The sequence below is a fragment of the Ostrinia nubilalis genome, chromosome 8 (genome assembly GCF_963855985.1).
Source record: "Ostrinia nubilalis chromosome 8, ilOstNubi1.1, whole genome shotgun sequence".
Taxonomy (NCBI): Eukaryota; Metazoa; Arthropoda; class Insecta; order Lepidoptera; family Crambidae; genus Ostrinia; species Ostrinia nubilalis.
The window spans coordinates 1,847,166-1,866,675 of NC_087095.1; the positions used below are offsets into that span (position 1 = coordinate 1,847,166).

Here is a 19,510-nt window from a genome sequence, read left to right on the forward strand (position 1 = left end):
CATCCATAATAAAGATCATTATCTTTATTTAAACAAATTCAATTCATAATTTTAATAACATGTCAAATACGGGAATTAATATAATGGAATATACAAATCTATTCAATCACTCGAATATCGGACGATACTTGTGGAGCTTATTAGATCACAAATTGGACTTAAAATTATTATAATTAATTACCAATATTTATTGTTTTTACAATTTCAAACAAACAAAAAAATAACTAGGTATTCATCGAAAAAAATAATCATAAACATTTTATAGAAATGGATAAAATTCTTGGGCAGGCTGGGATTTTGTAATGCCACCTGAAAGGAAAATACTGTAGATAGAAAATTTTACTCAAAGGAAACATTTTTTATTTTTTTTTAAAGAAAGAGGACTGCATTCAAAGATTTCCTGTACTTATTAAGTAAGGCTGAGTTGCACCATCTAACTTTGACCGCAACTATAAAGATAACTGGTGTTTTTTGTATGGAGTTTGATAGATTTTTGACGTTTGTCAAAGTTAAAACCAGCGTAAGAAGAACTTTTTTCTCAGATGGCATTACATAAACCATCCTGTATATTACAGAACTTTATAAACACTTTATTTTAGCGTATATGAATTTGAAACATGAAACTCAAGTCCCAGGATGTAGTGCGATGTTCTAGCATCTAGCCTAATCCAGACAAACTCGCTAGTGTTGAGCTGCGGCATATTCTTGTCGTGAAATATTGCCGGACTAGTGTCAGAAGCTTTATATTGTGTTTTGGAGTATACAGAGAGAAACGGTTGTCTAAATAAGAGTAAAATGTTTTGAGAGAAAATACTAAGGAAAACATTTTAGGTATTCAAAATGGTTTTTCCCACCTGTTAGGGTCTTACTAGACGTTAGATATAAATTAAAGGCGGACTGTATTTCATAGGTGTAATGATTATAAAATATATCGCTAGTTCGCGCCTACGTGGGAGGGCCGCGTCTGACACCGGTGACGGTCGTGAGGCTGAATGGGCGTCGGGCACGTACGGAGTGTGCCGGCGCCTCGCGCGGAGACGATGATGGCCGATCGATGTCGAAGAAGCCCGAGGACCCGAGAAGCGCCAACATACTCCCCGGGTTGAAGAGTCATCTTCTTCAATGAAGTGGAAGCGGGCAGATGCAGTTGAAGGCTCGACGTATGGTCCCCCTCTTGGTCTTCAACTCGGCCACCCTGGTGATGCCATCCACGCCTGGATAGGTCTTCACGACCCGCCCTAATGACCAGAGCAGTGGCGGGGTCTTCTCCTTGATGAGCACCAGCTGTCCAGGCTTGACCTCGCCTGTGGATGCCAACCATTTCGTCTTGGTCTGTAGCAGAGAGACATACTCGTTATGAAACCGTCGCCAGAAGTGTTGCTGAACGTGTTGGATGCGTTTCCATCGATCCAGACGGGTGATAGTGACGTCAGCCACATGAGGGTGAGGTACAGTCAGCAATGGTCGCCCAATTAGGAAATGGGAAGGTGTAAGAGCCGAAAAATCGTTAGGGTCAGAAGAAAGAGAGGTAAGAGGTCGTGAATTGAGGACGGCCTCGATTTTACAAAGGCAAGTTATCATTTCCTCGAATGTAAAATGAGTGAGATGCAATAATCTTTTTAAATGATGCTTGCATGATTTGACTGCAGCTTCGGCTAATGAATTAAAATGGGGTGTGTAGGGAGGAGTAAAAATAAATTCAATGCCTTCCTGGGCTATATGAGATGCAAGATTATTACTCGAAAGGAACCTTTGAAGATCATTCGATGCACCGACAAAGTTAGTGCCATTATCGGACGTGATGCTTTGAGGCTTGCCTCGCCGCGCCACGAACCGATTCAGAGCAGCCATGTAAGCTTCGGTGGTGAGGTCCGTAACAAGCTCCAAATGTACAGCCTTCACTGCAGAACAAACAAAAATGCACAGATAAGATTTCAACAACTTACAACCACGTCCCTTTCGATCGGCTATCAAAACTGGGCCAGCATAGTCAACATTACAGTTTTGAAATGGAAAATCTAATTGTGTTCTATTAAGAGGTAGCTGTCCCATTACAGGTTGTACATTTTGAGCTCTATGTCTGTAACAAATTACACATTTGTTAACAACATGCTTTGAAAGATTTCTGCCTTTAAGAGGCCAATAGGTTTGGCGAACGCTAGCCAAAAGTAATTGAGGGCCGGCATGTAAAAGTTTTATATGTTGCATTTGAAAGATAAGTTTAGTAATGTAATGAGAGCCACATAATAAGATTGGATGTTTTAAGTTATAGTCGTAGGGGGAATTATCAAGCCTCCCGCCTACGCGAATAAGACCATTGTTATCTAAGAATGGTGATAATGAAATTAATTTATTTTTGTGTGGCAATGTCTTCTTGGACTGCAATAATTTATATTCGTTAGGAAACATCTGAAGTTGAGCACAATGTAAAATTAAGTCATGAGAACCTTTCAATTCAAATAAAGAGAGATTGCCACACCTTTTATTATTTATATTTTTTAGGTTATGAACAAATCTACACAAATAGGCTACAACTCGCTGTAACTTAGTAAAGCTTGAGTATTGCGATATTAAAGATTGAATAATTGTTAAGTCAATGTTATTGGTTAAGAAAGCGCTACTACGACTACAAGCATTATCTACAGCATCACTACTGCTAATGATGTGAGAAGCTACTTCAGGTAGATCACGCTTCACGACATTAGGCATGACGGGCCATTCATTTTCACTCTGTGTTAAAAATGAAGGTCCAGACCACCATAGAAGGGTGTCGCCAATGACGTCAGCTCTTAGGCCCCGTGAAACGAGATCTGCCGGGTTGTCCTTTGACGGCACGTAGCTCCAGGTATGACCACAAGTACTCTCCTGAATTTCGTTGACTCTATTTCGCACAAAGGGTTTTAATTGAGTAGATGGAGTTGACAGCCAACCTAAAACTATTGTGGAGTCACACCAAAATCTACATTTGTCTATGTGCAAAGTAAGCGAGTTAACTACTTTTGTACACAGTCTTGCACCTAACAACGCACCACAGAGTTCAAGTCTAGGTATGGTGGTGGGTTTTATGGGAGCTATGCGGTTTCTAGACGCCACAAGTTGAACATGCACCGAGTTTGAGCCAGGGTTGTAAGATCGAATGTACAGGCAAGCTCCATAGGCCTTCTCGGATGCATCTGTGAAAACATGGACCTCGTAAATAGACGATTCCTCACAGGAAATCCAGCGTGGGATGTTAAGCTTGTTAAGAAAAGATAAAGTACTTTCAAACAATAACCATAAGTCCCTAATTTCAAGTGAAACCGTGTCATCCCAATCGTACTTTTCTAGCCACAAACGTTGCATAATGATTTTTGCTTCGACGACACATGGTCCCACAAGTCCCAGGGGATCAAAAATTTGGCTTATTACCGAAAGAATGTGACGTTTTGTTATAATTTTAGAATGTTCTATATGAATTGAAAAGGTTAAGTTGTCTGTATTACAAATCCAATGAAGACCTAAAGTTTTAGACTGACAGTTGCCTTGGCCCTGCTCTGAAAAGTCAATAGAATTATTTGGCTCACCAGAATGCGCGCCACTAATTTGAGACAAAATTTCGGGAGAATTTGATTTCCATTTACGTAGATGAAGTTGGGCTGAAGACAGTACCGATGCTACTTGTTTAGCAACATCGATGGTTTCTGAAATTGAACTAGCAGAATGGAGGAAGTCATCTACGTAAAAATCACGTTGTATAGCGGATTTAACGTGACTGTCTTCTAAATTGTCCGCGAGGCTCACTAGACATTTGGTGGCCAAATATGGCGCAGAAGCAGTACCATAAGTTACTGTATTTAAAGTGTAGGTTTTAAGAGGTTCCTTTGTATCGAACCGAAATAAGATTTTTTGTAAGGGTCGTTGGATGGGATTTAATTCTATCGCTCTGTACATTTTCTCTACGTCGCCCGAAATCACGTACCTATGTTGGCGAAAGCGTATTAAAATGGAGAATAGATCATCCTGAACGACAGGCCCTACCATTTGGAGGTCATTAAGAGACACTCCTGAAGAAGTGGGAGCTGAAGCGTCGAAAACTACGCGAAGCTTAGTAGTGGAACTAGACTCCCTAATAACGCCGTGATGTGGAATAAAATAATTTCCCTTAGAGCTGTTAGGCATAGAGGCGCAATCATTGTCTAATGTCATGTGACCTAGTGATTCATACTCGTGCATGAAATCAAAATATCGATCTTTGAAGATGGGATCGCGGTGAAAACGTCGTTCTAACGACAAGAACCTACATTTAGCGTTTTCGTAAGAGAGTCCCAGTAAACTTGGATCTTGTTTCAGTGGCATAGAGACGACAAAACGACCGTCGTCCTTGCGGAAGGTTGTCTCAAAAAAATGTTTCTCACATGCTCTTTCTTCTAAAGATTGTGAGTGATTAGGTGAGACATGATCAAGTTCCCAAAATTGAGATAGGTCAGGAGTAGGGGCTAAACTTGTGTGGTTACAGGACTGAAAAATAGTGCTATTCTTTTGGCATGATACGCTTCCTGAAACCAACCAGCCAAACTTTGTTTCACACAATTTGGGGAGATTTTTACCTAAATCAATGAAATTGGAACCTAAGACATTCCAAAAGACTTCCGCGCCTACCAGGATGTCGATGACCGACGGAATATTGAAATTCGGGTCAGCTAACTGAAGACCTGGGGGAATAGGTACGTGATTTATGTTCACGAAAGAAGAGGGTAGAACATTAGAGATCTCAGGCAAGACATGACACACTATATCTAGATTGTAGGCACAGCATAAAGACTCGATTGTGAGGTTGCAAGACTGTGTACTTGAAGAGATATGGTTGTTAATACCTGTGACCTTTGTTCTCGTGCCGCATCGTGACAAACCCAACTTGTCACACAAGCGTTGCGTTACGAAGTTGGCTGTACTACCGTTGTCCAGTAGTAGCCGGGCAGTGTACTTCTCGCCCGAAGTGTTCAAGACGTTCACCAATGCTGTGGACAGTAAAACATGGGAAGAAGTAGCAATCTGCAAGGAAGTAGCTGCGGAGGTAACATTGTCAATAGCAGAAGGCAAAGGATTAATAAAAGGTACTAAATTTTGTGATTCCAAATGTAAAAGAGTGTTGTGTTTAGTTTTACAATATTTGCAATGAGTGAGCTTGCATTGCTTAGCAAAATGACCAGGGCGTAAGCAGTTAAGACAAACTTTAAAATCCTTTGCTTTTTGTATACGGTTCTCAATAGACAAAGCTCTAAAAGATTCACACGAAAATAGTAAATGGCGTTGGGAGCAAAGCGGACAAGTTAAAAAGTTTTGTTTACTATTATTATAACTGTTATTATTATTTGATTTTTTATTTTGTTGTGTTTGTTTATTTAAGTTTGTATGATTATTATTTAAGGCAACCAATATATTATTATTAGACGAGTTATGATTTGTTTCAATTGATTCCAATAAGTCCGCTTTCCTTCCTATAAAAGTACAAAATTGATGTAAAGTGGGTTCAATAGACAACTCATTGCGATACTCTTCCCAGTGGCGACTTGTTGTTATGTCCAACTTTTTAGCCAATATAAAAATAAGAAGAGTATGCCAATGTTCAGTAGGTTGTTTTAATGTTGTAAGAGCTCTAATGTTTTTATTGATTACATCAACTAAGTTTCTAAGAGAAGTACTGGACTCCCTCAATACGGGCTCAACATCAAATATTGCCTGCAAATGATTGTCTATAAGAAGGCGATTGTTATTAAAACGTTCGCATAATAAGTCCCATGCCACATTGTAGTTATCGCCGGTAAAATCAATATTTTTTATAATTAAGGCTGCATTTCCTTGGAGTGAAGCTCGCAAATAATGAAATTTGTTAATATTGTCTATGCTATTATTATCATGAATTAACGAAATAAATGTGTCTCTAAACTCGAGCCAGTATTGATAGTTCCCATCGAAGCTAGGTAGATTGATTTTAGGTAATCGAACAAAGTTGTTATTGAATTGTGCATTAGTGTTATCGTGTTTGGAGTCTGATACGGAACCTTTGGAAGAAACCCCAAGCAGAGAGCGTGCGAGGGCCACCTGGCTGAAGTACTGGCGCTCGAAGTCCTCGCGCTCCTCGAGCAGGTCCTCGGGGTCCTCCTCGAGCATCTCGATCTCGCTCTGCAATGCATCGAATTCAGTGTACATAACATTGAATCTACTAAAGCGTTCCTCGAGGTCTAATCGTTGCAATTCTGAAATTTTGGATCCAGTATTTAACAAATTTAAATAATTGCTAAAGATTGTGAGCTTACACTTATAAGTGCTTCGTTTTTTAAGTAAAGATTTTATGTCAGCCATTTTGATTTGAGCAAGCACGTGTAAAGTTTAATGAAAGAAAAGGAAATTATGCGTAATAAAATAAATGAATAGCGCGCAAACAGCTGATTGATGCAGTCAATGCAGTTTAGTGCGATTACGTAAGGAAGGCGGGTCCCGTTAGGGTTATTGACCGCGTGTACGTAAACACGAGCTTGCAAAAAAATACGCAAAGAAAGAGACAGATGGTAGGTTTGCGGGCTGATAAAGTGAGAAGCAAGACGATGAATGAGAAAATATGAATTAAGTTGGCAAATAGGAACGATTTTCGGCAAAGTTGAAAAAAAATAGACAATTAGGGAAGCGACTAATTGGAACGACTCACGCATGAACTGTATACTCCCCAACAATAGGTGACATCAGCTCCAGGATCCTCTTCCACGCGGCTAAGGTGACGACGGTTCCACGTTGTTCCGGTCAAAGTCCACGACGAACGGTGACACGCAGTTGTACAGCGATCACTCAGGAACCAGACGAGTAGACGGCGAGATAAGGACCAATGTTAGGGTCTTACTAGACGTTAGATATAAATTAAAGGCGGACTGTATTTCATAGGTGTAATGATTATAAAATATATCGCTAGTTCGCGCCTACGTGGGAGGGCCGCGTCTGACACCGGTGACGGTCGTGAGGCTGAATGGGCGTCGGGCACGTACGGAGTGTGCCGGCGCCTCGCGCGGAGACGATGATGGCCGATCGATGTCGAAGAAGCCCGAGGACCCGAGAAGCGCCAACACACCTTTGCATCATCGCAACTTTTTTGTCCATTCAGCATCAGCTTGACTTGAAAAAGAAGTGATATTGTCCACTGACTTATTTTTTTGCGCTTCTACTCATCACTAGCCCGAATTAAAAGTCCATAAGCATTGTCGGCCGTTTGGTGTAGTGGTTCAGAACGGACTACTATGCCGAGAGGTCCCGGGTTCGATTCCCGGCCGGGCAGAAATTGAAATGATGAATTTTAATTTCTGTGACGGGTCTGGGTGTAAATATGTATAATATGTATGTATTATAAAAAAAAAGTATATAAGTAGTATATCCGTTAAGCTAGCACCCATAACACAAGCATTGAGTTGCTTACTTTGGGGCTAGCAGGCGCTGTGTGAAATTGTCCAAAGATTTATTTATTTATTTATTTATTTATAAGCAGTGGTACGTAGGATTAGTTAAATGAGAGGAATAAAAGCGCTCTAAATAAATGACTTTTCTGTCAAACAGAACCCAACAAGTTAAGATTAAGTTAGTCCCGAGGGAAAGTAAGACGGCTTAAGTCTTTCTGACAGTTCCATTGAACTATAACTATCAACTAATACTTACAGCTTTAGAAATTTAAAGGGTAGCTCATAAAGTTTAACCATATCAGCAGAGTTGAGCAGAGTCGTGACAACCTGCAAGATAGACTAAGGCTAGGTTGCACCACCTTATTTTAACCGTAACAATAACATTAACGGATGCTTTTTGTATGGATTTTGACAGATTTTTGACGTTTGTCAAAGTTAAAGTAAGAAGGTGCAACCCAGCCTAAGAAGTTGGCGTTAGAACCGGGGTTAAGGACCAAAGTTGAAATGATTTTTTTTTTTGGTATTTCAAGAAGCTTTGTACCTACATAGTTGGTAATATTTCCTGCCTAAATAAGTTGTAGACGAATGGGATGCTCCAGAATAATTACAATTACATACTTTCTGCCTTAAAGAAAAAGTACGTTTTCCTAAAATCTTATGTTCCCTTTACTAAGTGGCTCGTAATTTTGACGTTATTCTCAGTTTAGGTACTAGTTACCAAAATCTCTAACGGAGATTTGAATATGATAGTTGTTAGTTAGCACTCCGTTAACACCTAAAGTTAAATTAACTATGGTTAAGCACTTAGGAACAAGTCCTAAGTCTAGTCTCAGATAGAACACTGTTTTGTCTTATTGTCTAGCAAACAGACTGAAGCCCGTATTCACAAATATTACTATGAGGTCTCACAGTGCGCGTGGACGCACAGGGTGACGCGTGAACTAATCACAGGGCTCTATTCAACTCTGTGCGTTCGATTTGCTGCTTCACTTGTGCACTTATGCGTCTGCTCTTTGCCTCCTGTCACATAAAAAAAAAAAAAGTATCGTTTGTGAATACGGGCCTGATGTACAGACGAGACGACAGCAGAAGTTAAACACAGAGGTATTCTATTTAATGGTAATAGGTCTTATTTTGCTAAAAGCCCGGTACGTGAGCACGTAGAATTTTGTCCAATGACCCCTAGCTACCCATCCTTATCGCTCGCGCGTAATTATATTGCTGTCGCAACTGTGCGACTGGCACCCGCAGTGAGTGTGCGAGCGCGATAGCAACTTAATAACGCGCGAGCGATAAGGATGGGTAGCTAGGGGTCATTGGACAAAATTCTACGTGCTCACGGACCAGACTATACAAACATTTATTGTAGTTTGATATCATCTGTAAAGTCAGCGTGAAATAGTTCGTGACACCCAAAGTAGCCAAAAAGTTGACAACACACTCATTCCAATGAGGGCTATCGTTTTAGCGCTCACCAGTTAGCGCCACTGTAGAGTAAGGTCCTGTCACTTACTAATAGCGAAGACAGTGGCACCAACTGGTGAGCGCTAAAGTGGTAGGAGGACTATCGCATTTGCACTCATCAAGATGACGCCACTGTAGAGTAAGGTCCTGTCAATCGCCAGGGGTGCCAACTGTTAAGTATAAAAACGATAGCCCTCATTGTAACAAAGAAGTGTTGCGAACTTTTTGGCTACTTTGGGTGTCACGAATTATTTGTTGCTGACTGAACGTTGTCTAATGAAGATAAATATGTTGTGTGCAATACTTTATACAGAGTAATGAAAACGTGAGAAGTGACAAAACAAAACGCATCCGTCTCAGTCAAACCTCGGCAACGTAATCGTCCACCTTATTAATTAACAGGTACAGTCGCTTACGTACGTAAAAACACATTTTAAATATACAAACTCATTATATGACCAGCTGACTCGGCGAACTTCGTATCGTACCGCGTATGTTTATTAGAAATAATATACGATTCTGATGGTGAAATAATTTTTCCAATCAGTCAATTAGTTTCGGAGCCTATTAAATACAAACAATCTTTCCTCTTTATAATATTAGTGAAGACTAGTGTAAACTAGAAGGTTTTTATAGCGATTAAAGATTATTCTCGTCCATATCAATTGCTAAAATAAAGCTAACTTAAAAAGAATACAAAGCATTCTCTAGCCTTCGGGCTTAGTAGAAAAAAGTCGTTTAGCAAAAATATCTTAAGTAAGACACAGAATTAGGTTTTATCACAGATAATCAACGCACAGCCCAAACCACTGAACGGATCGGGCTGATGAAATTTGGCATGCAGATGTTATGACGTAGGCATCCGCTACGAGAGGATTTTGATAAACTCCACCCCTAATGGTATAAAATAGGGGACGAAAGTTTGTATAAATCTTCTTAGATTTTCGACTGATTGAACTGAAATTAAAGATTGGAGCTACTATGATAAAATCAGGGTTCGAAAATATCCGATATTTATTATAAATATCAAAATATCGGATATTTATGATATATATCCGATATATATCAACTTTGATATATATCAATTTTGTATGAAAGCCATAGTATTATTTTATTGTATTATTCATGAATACTATTGCATATGTGTTACATAAACATGTTTTTAATGTTTTTAAAACTTAAAATCAGACAAATAAAGCAAAAACATAAAATATCTTTGAAATACGGCAAAATCAACTAAAAAAATAAAAATCTTATGTCAAAAAGTACAAATACAGTAACAAATTTTAAAAGTTGATATATATCATCAAAACCGGCTTGATATATATCGGATATATATCCGATATATATCTTGATATATATCCCTTGATATATATCTTCGAACCCTGGATAAAATCAAAATCAAAAATATTTTATTCAATTTAGACCACTGGTGGCACTTATGAACGTCAAAATATAGTAAACTAGCTTTTGCCCGCGGCTTCACCCGCGTGAAATTTCGTTTGTCACAGATCGTCATAAATTATTATAGCCTATATGTTATTCTGGGTTATAAACAATAATACTGTAAAGTTTCATCAAAATCCGTTCAGTAGTTTTTGCGTGAAAGAGTAACAAACATCCAGACATCCAAATTTTCGCATTTATAATATTAGTAGGATAAAAAAAAGGTCGCCCTTATGGGGCACTTTACATGTCTCCTTATCTTTTGGGCCCTACCAGCGCTCCGAGACAAACATATTATGGCAAGTGCTGAGAAAACGTTGGAACAAACTCAGTCCCCACTAGTTGCCAAAAACTGACTAATTGTTGCCACAGTTAATACTATCAGAGTATCAATAAAGACCTTAACGCGAGCGAAGCCGCGGGCTCATTATAATACTAGTGTTTCATTAAGATGATAAGGAAACGAAATAACAAGCTGCATACAACATTATTGTACTCGTTACTCCAGCATGCTATCCAATTTCTCACACACAAAGCTCAACGTTGTTACCTAGCGTTTGACGACAAAGTCTGTGTGCACAAAAGCAGACAACAGAAATGACGCAGTTTGTCGAACAACTACGGTTATATGTCTAGCTAGTAACTCAGTCAATGCCTGAGCTAGAGACGAAAGGACTCGAGTCTTTAAGTCCTTTATGTTAGGACTAGTCTCGATTTTCAAGACTCGACTCCAAAAATACGACTCAAGACTCTTTACTAAGCTGAAGGAACTCCAGGGTTGCATGATTTAAATCACGATTTTTATTGCATGATTTTTTTAAATAAAAATCAAAGACCGAAAATGGAATATGAAAGGCTGGGAGTTTATATTAATCAACTGTAAAGTTCGAAAACAATATTAATATTTGGTGTTAATGTATGAAATTGTTGTTTTGTTAGAGAATCTGCAATTTTTTTTCCATACAAACATATTTAAATTGCGATTTTTAGATACCCACATAATTTATTTTTTGGTGGTGTTACCAGCTCTATACATCAATTCTACGTAAATAAAAATGTTTTCCGTGAGAAAAACCAAAGACTGATCGTAAAACCTAACTTAAAAAAAAAATGTTTTTTTTTTAATCTGAATTTTTTGATTAAAATAAAAAAAACATGTTTTTTTTCCACCTTGTCTGTCACGTCATAATATGTCAATGTAACCCCTCCCGTGCCGCTCCCATATCTCAGACACTAAGTTAAAAGCGCCAGACCTATAGCTTCTAACATTGCTCCTGTGAGTGTGACAGCGATAGCTTCGCTTTGAGAATATGTAGCCGACTATACTCAGGTAATATTAGAGGAGCATCAGTGTCTTTGTGCAGACCAAATTAAAATTTGCTGACAATAAATTGTGGTGGAGTTTACTTTTAATTTACGAAAGTATACTTTGTTGATGGTGGAGAAATTTTTTGGGGAGTTCAATTTTCCGTGTATTTTCCCCTTCGGCACTGTCGGACATTAGGAAAAAAAGTTTGTCTAACTAAACATTTTTTCTCAATTTCCACCAGTGAGGCACCTTTGTTGCAGCGCTTCTGTGTTGAGAAAAATCTCAGAGCTTACCCTTTCTTGCGGCGCTTCTTCTCAGCACTTGCCAACTGTTGGTCTCGAAGCGCTGATAGGGGAAAAAGATTATGAGACATTTATAGGTTTATTTAGATTACCAAGCTTTAACTTACGTCGTTGAATTACTAGTTTTTAATGTAAGTGTTGGTTTTTCCTTATACAATGATGCCGTTTATCTCGGCTAGGTGGGCGCCGTGTAAATTAGTTTTGCAATGCTAATCCTGTTTAAGAGAACCTTCGGACACACTGGGAAGGGTCAGAAGGCACGCTACCATTACTTGAATTTATTACTCACTACTAATTATAATACTAATACTAATAACTATGTTTGTTCTGTTACGCTTTCACGCCTAAACTACTGACCTGATAAAATGTCCCGGGAAAGGACGTAGCTTAAAGTTTTTGTGACAGGAAAAAAAAATACGTGGGTGTAGCCGCGGGTAAAAGCTAGTTAAACATACATCAAAATGGAGTGTCCTTTCGTAAGGTCAGTTGACAAAAGTTTACAGAAACAAAAAGAAAAAGACAAAAGGATAGGATGGGGCAGTGTCTTGTTTTGGGCATCTATCCAACAGTGGGCTGAAATGATGATGATGACAGCTATTAAGACTGGCCAGTAGGCTATTGTATATTAGGTTCCTATCATATAATTTTTGTTGTGAAATCAGGCAAAAGTGCCACTTGTTTAAAGATGCGTTGAGTGTTCCTTCTTTAAGTACGCACAATATGAGTAAAGAATCTTTTAGTTGGAAGGGAGGGATGGTTACACAATTAGCAGGCTAGGATTTAGGATGTTGTACTACCCATGTAGGCTTCACAAATCTGCCTTAAGGCTCACAAGTTTCGAGAAATTTTACCAGCATTAAATTGGTAGAAAGTTTAACTCGAAGAAATATGTTCCAATCTTTGTATTAATAATTCAGCAACTAGCAGCTAGTCTAGCTCCACACGTGTAAGACATTATATCTGACAACTTTAGGTTGGTGCTAAGTTTTAATAAATTCTAAACTAAAATGTGTGAAATAAGGGGCTACTATCGATTCGTTACACATTACAAAATTCCTTATATTGAAAGTAATAAAGACATGCTTTTTTACCCGGCTGCTCCAGGAGGGTTATTTCGTGACGTATAGTAACTGTGGCAAATTGACAATAACCCAAAGTAGGTTTTATTTAGGTAGCATAGAAAAAGGCTCTGTCAGTCACAGAATCAATAACATATAAAACAATAAGCAAAGCATCGACAAACATACAGCAAGACATTCTATTAACTAATATAGAAGGTAATTAAGCTTTAACCGCACAAATAGAAGAAGAAACAAGCAAACCCAGCAGATGCACAAAAGTGAAACTAACACAAGTGCTGCAAGTCGCAGAATGTCGCACGTAAACGAGCAAGTTCGATACATGTTTGCGAACAACGCCCTGCGAGTTGAAGTAAACACGGTTTGGTGCGGTGGTTCCCAAACTTGAAATAAAGATAGTAACGGTATATTTACCGACGACTTCATAAAGGTAGCAGGAAGGCCAGGAAGGCGCTGGATGCAGGCCGCTTCCAACCGTGCGATGTGGAAGTCATTAGGGGAGGCCTATGTTCAGCAGTGGACGTCCTGTGCCTGAAATGATAATGATGATCATGATGATGGCGGTATATTTATACCATATGCAAGCTTTGGCTAAGCAAACGTGATCGATTTAATGCGATATTTAGGCATCTAGACAAAGTAACTTACTCGAAATTGCAGAAAATAACTACTCTTTGAGCAATCTCGAAATAAAATGTCAAGAGTCTCATTGTCAATGTCAGTCTTGAGGCACAGGGTTTTCAGTCCATTTAAGACTTCGCCGCGTTGGAGTGAAACGTGTTTAAAAGAACTATAAAATTATTTAATCCCCAGTAGTAGGGTAAAAAAAAAGTACTAGGGTTGAGAACCACTGGCCCCGCCTCAACTGACTGACAAGTACACCACATCAGACAGCTGAATGGCACCGAACAAACGCGGCGAGAGCTCAAATAGCTCCGAATTAGCTAGTGCTGATTGCTTTCTCCTTAGTTTTGTTAGTGTGGGCACTTGTTTGAGAACCACTGGCGCCAACTCGTCTGAGAAGTACGGCGAGATTTCGAATCAATCTAAAATTAGCTACTGCTGGCTGATTGCTTTCTGCTGAGTTTTATGATAGTGAAGGACGTGTAAATACACGTTTAAAAACCACTGGCCCCACCTCGTCTGAGAAGCAAGGCTTTATTAGCTAGTGCTGATTCATTCGTTAGTTTTAGCCAAATGACGTGCATAGTTGGAAAAAGGCCTCTTCAAGGAGGAGATCCGCCGGAAAACCAAGGTGAAAAATCAAGTGGCAGTGGGCTTAGGGTTCCCAGGTCTAAAACCACAAGGTCCAAAGCTCACGAGTGAGTACTATCATCATCGGTTGCCCAACATCATGATGCGTGCGCTTCATTTATTACCTGGCAACCCTAAGTGGGCTAGGCGGGTCCATATTGGCTCACCTAAAGTTATTTACCCGAAATTGTTCTTCCTAACGATTTTAAATCCGAATGATCACTCTTCCTAAAATTTTTCATCCTAAAGTTTTCATTCATACTATTTGTAGTGCTACCGGCGATGTTCATAACACTCATGTTTCCGAAAATTGTAATTAATAATATCATTTATGTAAATATATTTAAACTCCTACTGTTTTTTATCATAACATTTTTATCCCTAAACATTACCATAATATTTTCACTCATACCATAGAATATTAATAAATACTACGTACAGAAGTACGTTCTTTGCGAATGAAACGTAAGGCCACAGTTCTAACCTAACCTAAACCAATAATAATGAATAGGACCGATTCGTTTCTGGAACTTGACTGAATGACTGGAGCGGGACTCTGGCTTCGCTCGCTCGACTCGTGCGTTGTGGTCACAGTTCTAACCTAACCTAAACCAATAATTATGAATAGGACCGATTCGTTTCTGGAACTTGACTGAATGACTGGAGCGGGACTCTGGCTTCGCTCGCTCGGCTCGTGCGTTGTGGTCACAGTTCTAACCTAACCTAAACCAATAATTATGAATAGGACCGATTCGTTTCTGGAACTTGACTGAATGACTGGAGCGGGACTCTGGATTCGCTCGCTCGGCTCGTGCGTTGTGGTCACAGTTCTAACCTTACCTAAACCAATAATTATGAATAGGACCGATTCGTTTCTGGAACTTGACTGAATGACTGGAGCGGAACTCTGGCTTCGCTCGCTCGGCTCGTGCGTTGTGGTCACAGTTCTAACCTAACCTAAACCAATAATTATGAATAGGACCGATTCGATTCTGGAACTTGACTGAATGACTGGAGCGGGACTCTGGCTTCGCTCGCTCGGCTCGTGCGTTGTGGTCACAGTTCTAACCTAACCTAAACCAATAATTATGAATAGGACCGATTCGATTCTGGAACTTGACTGAATGACTGGCTGGAGCGGGACTCTGGCTTCGCTTGCTCGGCTCGTGCGTTGTGGTCTCAGTTCTAACCTAACCTAAACCAATAATTATGAATAGGACCGATTCGTTTCTGGAACTTGACTGAATGACTGGAGCGGGACTCTGGCTTCGCTCGCTCGGCTCGTGCGTTGTGGTCACAGTTCTAACCTAACCTAAACCAATAATTATGAATAGGACCGATTCGTTTCTGGAACTTTAATATATCGTCAAAGAAAGAAATCTAAACAAAAAAGATATGACTTTGAATAATAGTGTAAAATATGGTTATGTTGAGAAAATCTAGGAGAACAAATAAAAGTATAATAGATGTTTATTGCTAATGACATTATGAAGTTGAATGATTCGGAATTATGAACATTAGAGACAGAGTAGTTAGGAATTGTGATTGTTAGGATGAAAAATTTTAGGAAGAACATTTTCGGACTTCCAATTTTCGGAGTTGAAAATTTAGGTGAACTTTGGCGCACCCGGGCTAGGCACATAGCTCGTATAGACGATGGCCGTTGGGGCAGAAAAGTTCTCAAATGGCGATCAACGGCCGCAAGACCTAGGTAGGTGAAGGTTGTGGGAAGTACCTGGATGCGATCAGCACAGGACCGGTCCTTAAAGTGCTGATTGCTTTCTACATAATTTTATGGGGACGTGTTAGATGTTTGAGAACCACTGGCCCACCTCGTCTGAGAAGCACGCTACATTAGACAAGTTGAATGGGACTAAACAAACGTGGCGAGCGGCAGGAATCGCTCCGAACTTGGATGCTGTTTGCTTTCCACTTAGAAGTAGTTTTTTGGATCGAACTTAGCGCTAGCAACTGCTGGGAGTCGAAAAAAGTGATTCAGAAAACACAACCGTGATTGCTTTAGGTTTAGGTTTAAAGAACATTTATTTCTCATTAAAAACATTACAGTCACTTACATGAGAAATTAACAAATTTTATGTAGGTAGATAATTTACAAGTTGTCCAATAGCCAGAACAAGCAGATGTACAAGTTTGTTTACTTCAATCAACGAGTTAATTGGTTAAGTACTTGTGGTTTTATTAAGAAGTCAATTAGTGATCGGGATAGTGTCTACTTCGACGTTACCGTATTTTCAGATATCTCTATCTAGAAAATTCTTTTTTCATTCTCGTTCAAAACCACAGACACATTGAAATAAGTTCGGTTTTTCACTTGAAAGAAAATAAAATATCTCCCCGATCACTTTCTTTTAGTGCCACATAAAATACACAACAGATCATAAATCAGCGAAATCTAGATCGTCTAGCTTGAATCACCTTTCAGGGGAGAGTGAAGTGTCAGTTTGACCTCGGGTTCTCTAGGGGGCAAACCGTAAAACGGGTTGAATAAAATTCCGTTAATGTATTGAAAAAATAAAATCCATATACTCAGACCTCAAACAACTTCTACAAGTCCTAAATCGTACTAATATCTTAAAGAATTTGTCAGTTTGTTCGTACGTATCTCTAGCTCTAGCTAGAGCTATTGGAATTTTGTAAATTCTGTCACCGGTATCAGTAGTAGAAAGCTACGAGTAGATTATTCCTGTGTGACTTATAGACTATTATAAAACCTGGGATCCAAAGCTATCTTACAGAAAATTAAAATATGTAGCGCAAAGTTTAATCTTTGACTGTATGTATAAAAAAATTGCTTCAAGGACTCTATTTTGAAATTGGAAATTGTGATTGTTTACGTTGTTTAATATCTCTGTAACTGTAGAGTAGGTATTCACAATACGTTTTACTTCTGTCTAGCCATAAATCAGTAAACGCTTAGGACACAAAATGAACACAAAAATGTTAATGTTACAACCTCCACATTTATTCAAACAATTCAAAACCAACTGAACTTGAACACATCTCATATTGTTCTTTGACTAAGTTTAAATAACTTAATAAACTTTTGAGTGAATTCCAGCATGCGGGCATAGTTCAAAAAAGTTAAAAGGACAAAATATTTTTTCGTAAGTCTAGAACTTCGAATCTATGAATTTATAGATGTGTAGGTCCAACAGAAGACATTTTAACTTCAGATCATTTTAACCATTGCTCATTTCGACGTTCATACTTTTTGCCACACTAACAGCCGGTCCCTATGGACATTTTGACACCTGCACATTCCAACCGTTGAGCCATTTTTCGCATTGACTACCCACTCCCAGAATGCAACAAACCATCTTCTTGTCGTCATGTTCATGATGAATCAGTTGCCAGATTTGTTATTATGGTTGTTAGTCAATTGTTAGTATGGTTATTCATCTATGATTTTATTCGACTAAAAGTTGACTTCATAGAAGTTCATCATTTATTTTTTTATCTTTTGAAAATATTACCTAAATGCATTGTAAAACTTTTTGGCGCTTTAGGATTTTTGTAAGCCTTCAAGCAGCTTATAGTAAGTAAATAAAGGTCTACAGACATTACAAAATGGAAAAAAGCCCAAAACGGGTTATGCCTTTTCTCGGAATCCCTTATTCGTAATACATTTGAGATGGCTTTTCACTTCAGGCTGTGCCAGAGCCTCGGGCCACAGAACAAACCGCTCAGCTGAGCAAACGTTTGTGAACAGCTCCTATTATAAAGTTAATTCAATTGCACCCCTCGTACAAGAAACGAAAAATAAATTCTGGCTAACGTAGACCCTTGTTGAAGTACCTACAATTAAATAAATAAGTAATCTTTGTAATACAATGGGTTTTGAGAGTTAGATATGACTTAGAATAAAGTATTTTTACATTGTTTTATAATCCAGTATCCGTACTAATACGACGACGACTACAGACGACCTTATAAAGGTAGCAAGCAGGAAGGCACTGGATGCAGACCGCTAATCATTAGGAGAGGTCTATGTTCAGCAGTGGACGTCTTATAGCTGTCATGATGATGATGATCCATACTAATTAATCATCTTGGTCTGTTACCCTTTCACGCTTAGAGATAGTTTGATTTGAGACCCAGGGAAATACAAAGAACAGTTTTATCCTGGTTTTTGATAAAGAGTAAACTAATTCTGTGACATCGAAATCACGCAAACGAAGCCGCGGGCGAAAGCTATTTACTTCTAAGCAAACTCTCATTGGTTTAAACGTTTCAATACCTTCAAAATTTTTACACACCGCAACAAAATGATGTATTACTCAGCCAAATTCTTTTTTAGGGTAACCCATCTCAACCCAATGAGTTATTTTAATCCGTACCCTTTCTTTTATAAATTGTTCAACATTGAAACACCGTGTCAACCTTTAGAGCCTTCGTCATTCGATCTACTTTGATCCAATGTTAAAAATGAATAGGCGGATGATTTTCTTTAACATTTTCCATAAATGTAAAATTTGTTGTACTGTTAAACACTAGTTGTGTTTCTAGCGAAACCTCATGTGTTTCCATCAGATGAGATGCAGGCCAAGAGCTTCATCGATGTAGATAAAAAAACTGTTTTCTCTGCAGGGCTCTCTCTCACTCACCCAACTTTGGACATATTCCTGGTTCAGGACATATTCCTCCACGGGAATCCACTGAAGGGGTGGGGGTATAAGGCCTAAAGTTAACCAATGTTATCAAACCAACTTATCCTAAGGCTTTGAGTTGATCATTTTCTATCAATACAAAAAAACAACAAAATGAAAATAAAATAATCCCGTTGAACACTAACAATACCACGCAAGTTATAAATCCATTACAAGGGGTTTGTTGTACAATCATTGTTGTGTAGAATACACAATTACATAAAAGAAATATTTACGGTGTACATGTTTAAGCAACCATTAAAAACAAATTGTGGTTGTCCCCTTTCATTGATACCATCTAATAATGACTGCTTCTGTTCTTATCATCAATTTTTATGTAATTTGGCTTCACCAAGCAATAATCAAACTAAAACGGATATTTTGCTAGTAAACTGTCCATCAATTTGTAAAGCATTTGTGGATTTGTTGAAAATACCAGTAGCAAATAAACAGCAGTCAGCCGTTGTGCTGAACGATACAATTAAGCCTGTAGTTAGTATTAAACATCGAAAGTCCAATTAGGCTTGCTGACTACAGCTAGCGGCCATTGGCCACCGACGTAATGAAT

General features: G+C 38.8%; 2 protein-coding genes across 7 annotated transcripts in view; one reads left to right on the forward strand and one right to left on the reverse strand.

The window, feature by feature from the left end:
- LOC135074111 (centaurin-gamma-1A) overlaps positions 1-19,510 on the forward strand; it is a 337,729-nt gene that overhangs the window by 81,146 nt on the left and 237,073 nt on the right. The gene's annotated exons all lie outside the window — the stretch shown is intronic.
- LOC135073722 (uncharacterized) lies at positions 899-6,948 on the reverse strand. Of its 6 annotated transcripts, none has more exons than XR_010257698.1 (3): positions 4,854-6,035; positions 1,751-2,080; positions 899-1,332 (listed from the first exon to the last, which is right to left on the reverse strand). XR_010257698.1 is itself a non-coding variant. In XM_063967876.1 (3 exons), the coding sequence occupies exons 1-3, from the start codon at positions 6,340-6,342 to the stop codon at positions 1,120-1,122; spliced, it is 1,146 nt and encodes a 381-aa protein (XP_063823946.1). In that variant the 5' UTR covers positions 6,343-6,948; the 3' UTR covers positions 899-1,119. The 6 variants fall into 6 exon arrangements, 4 of the variants coding, with proteins under 4 accessions (XP_063823946.1, XP_063823945.1, XP_063823947.1 ...); XR_010257699.1 differs by having other exon boundaries at positions 1,740-2,080; XM_063967876.1 differs by adding an exon at positions 6,042-6,948 and having other exon boundaries at positions 899-1,901; positions 4,935-4,997.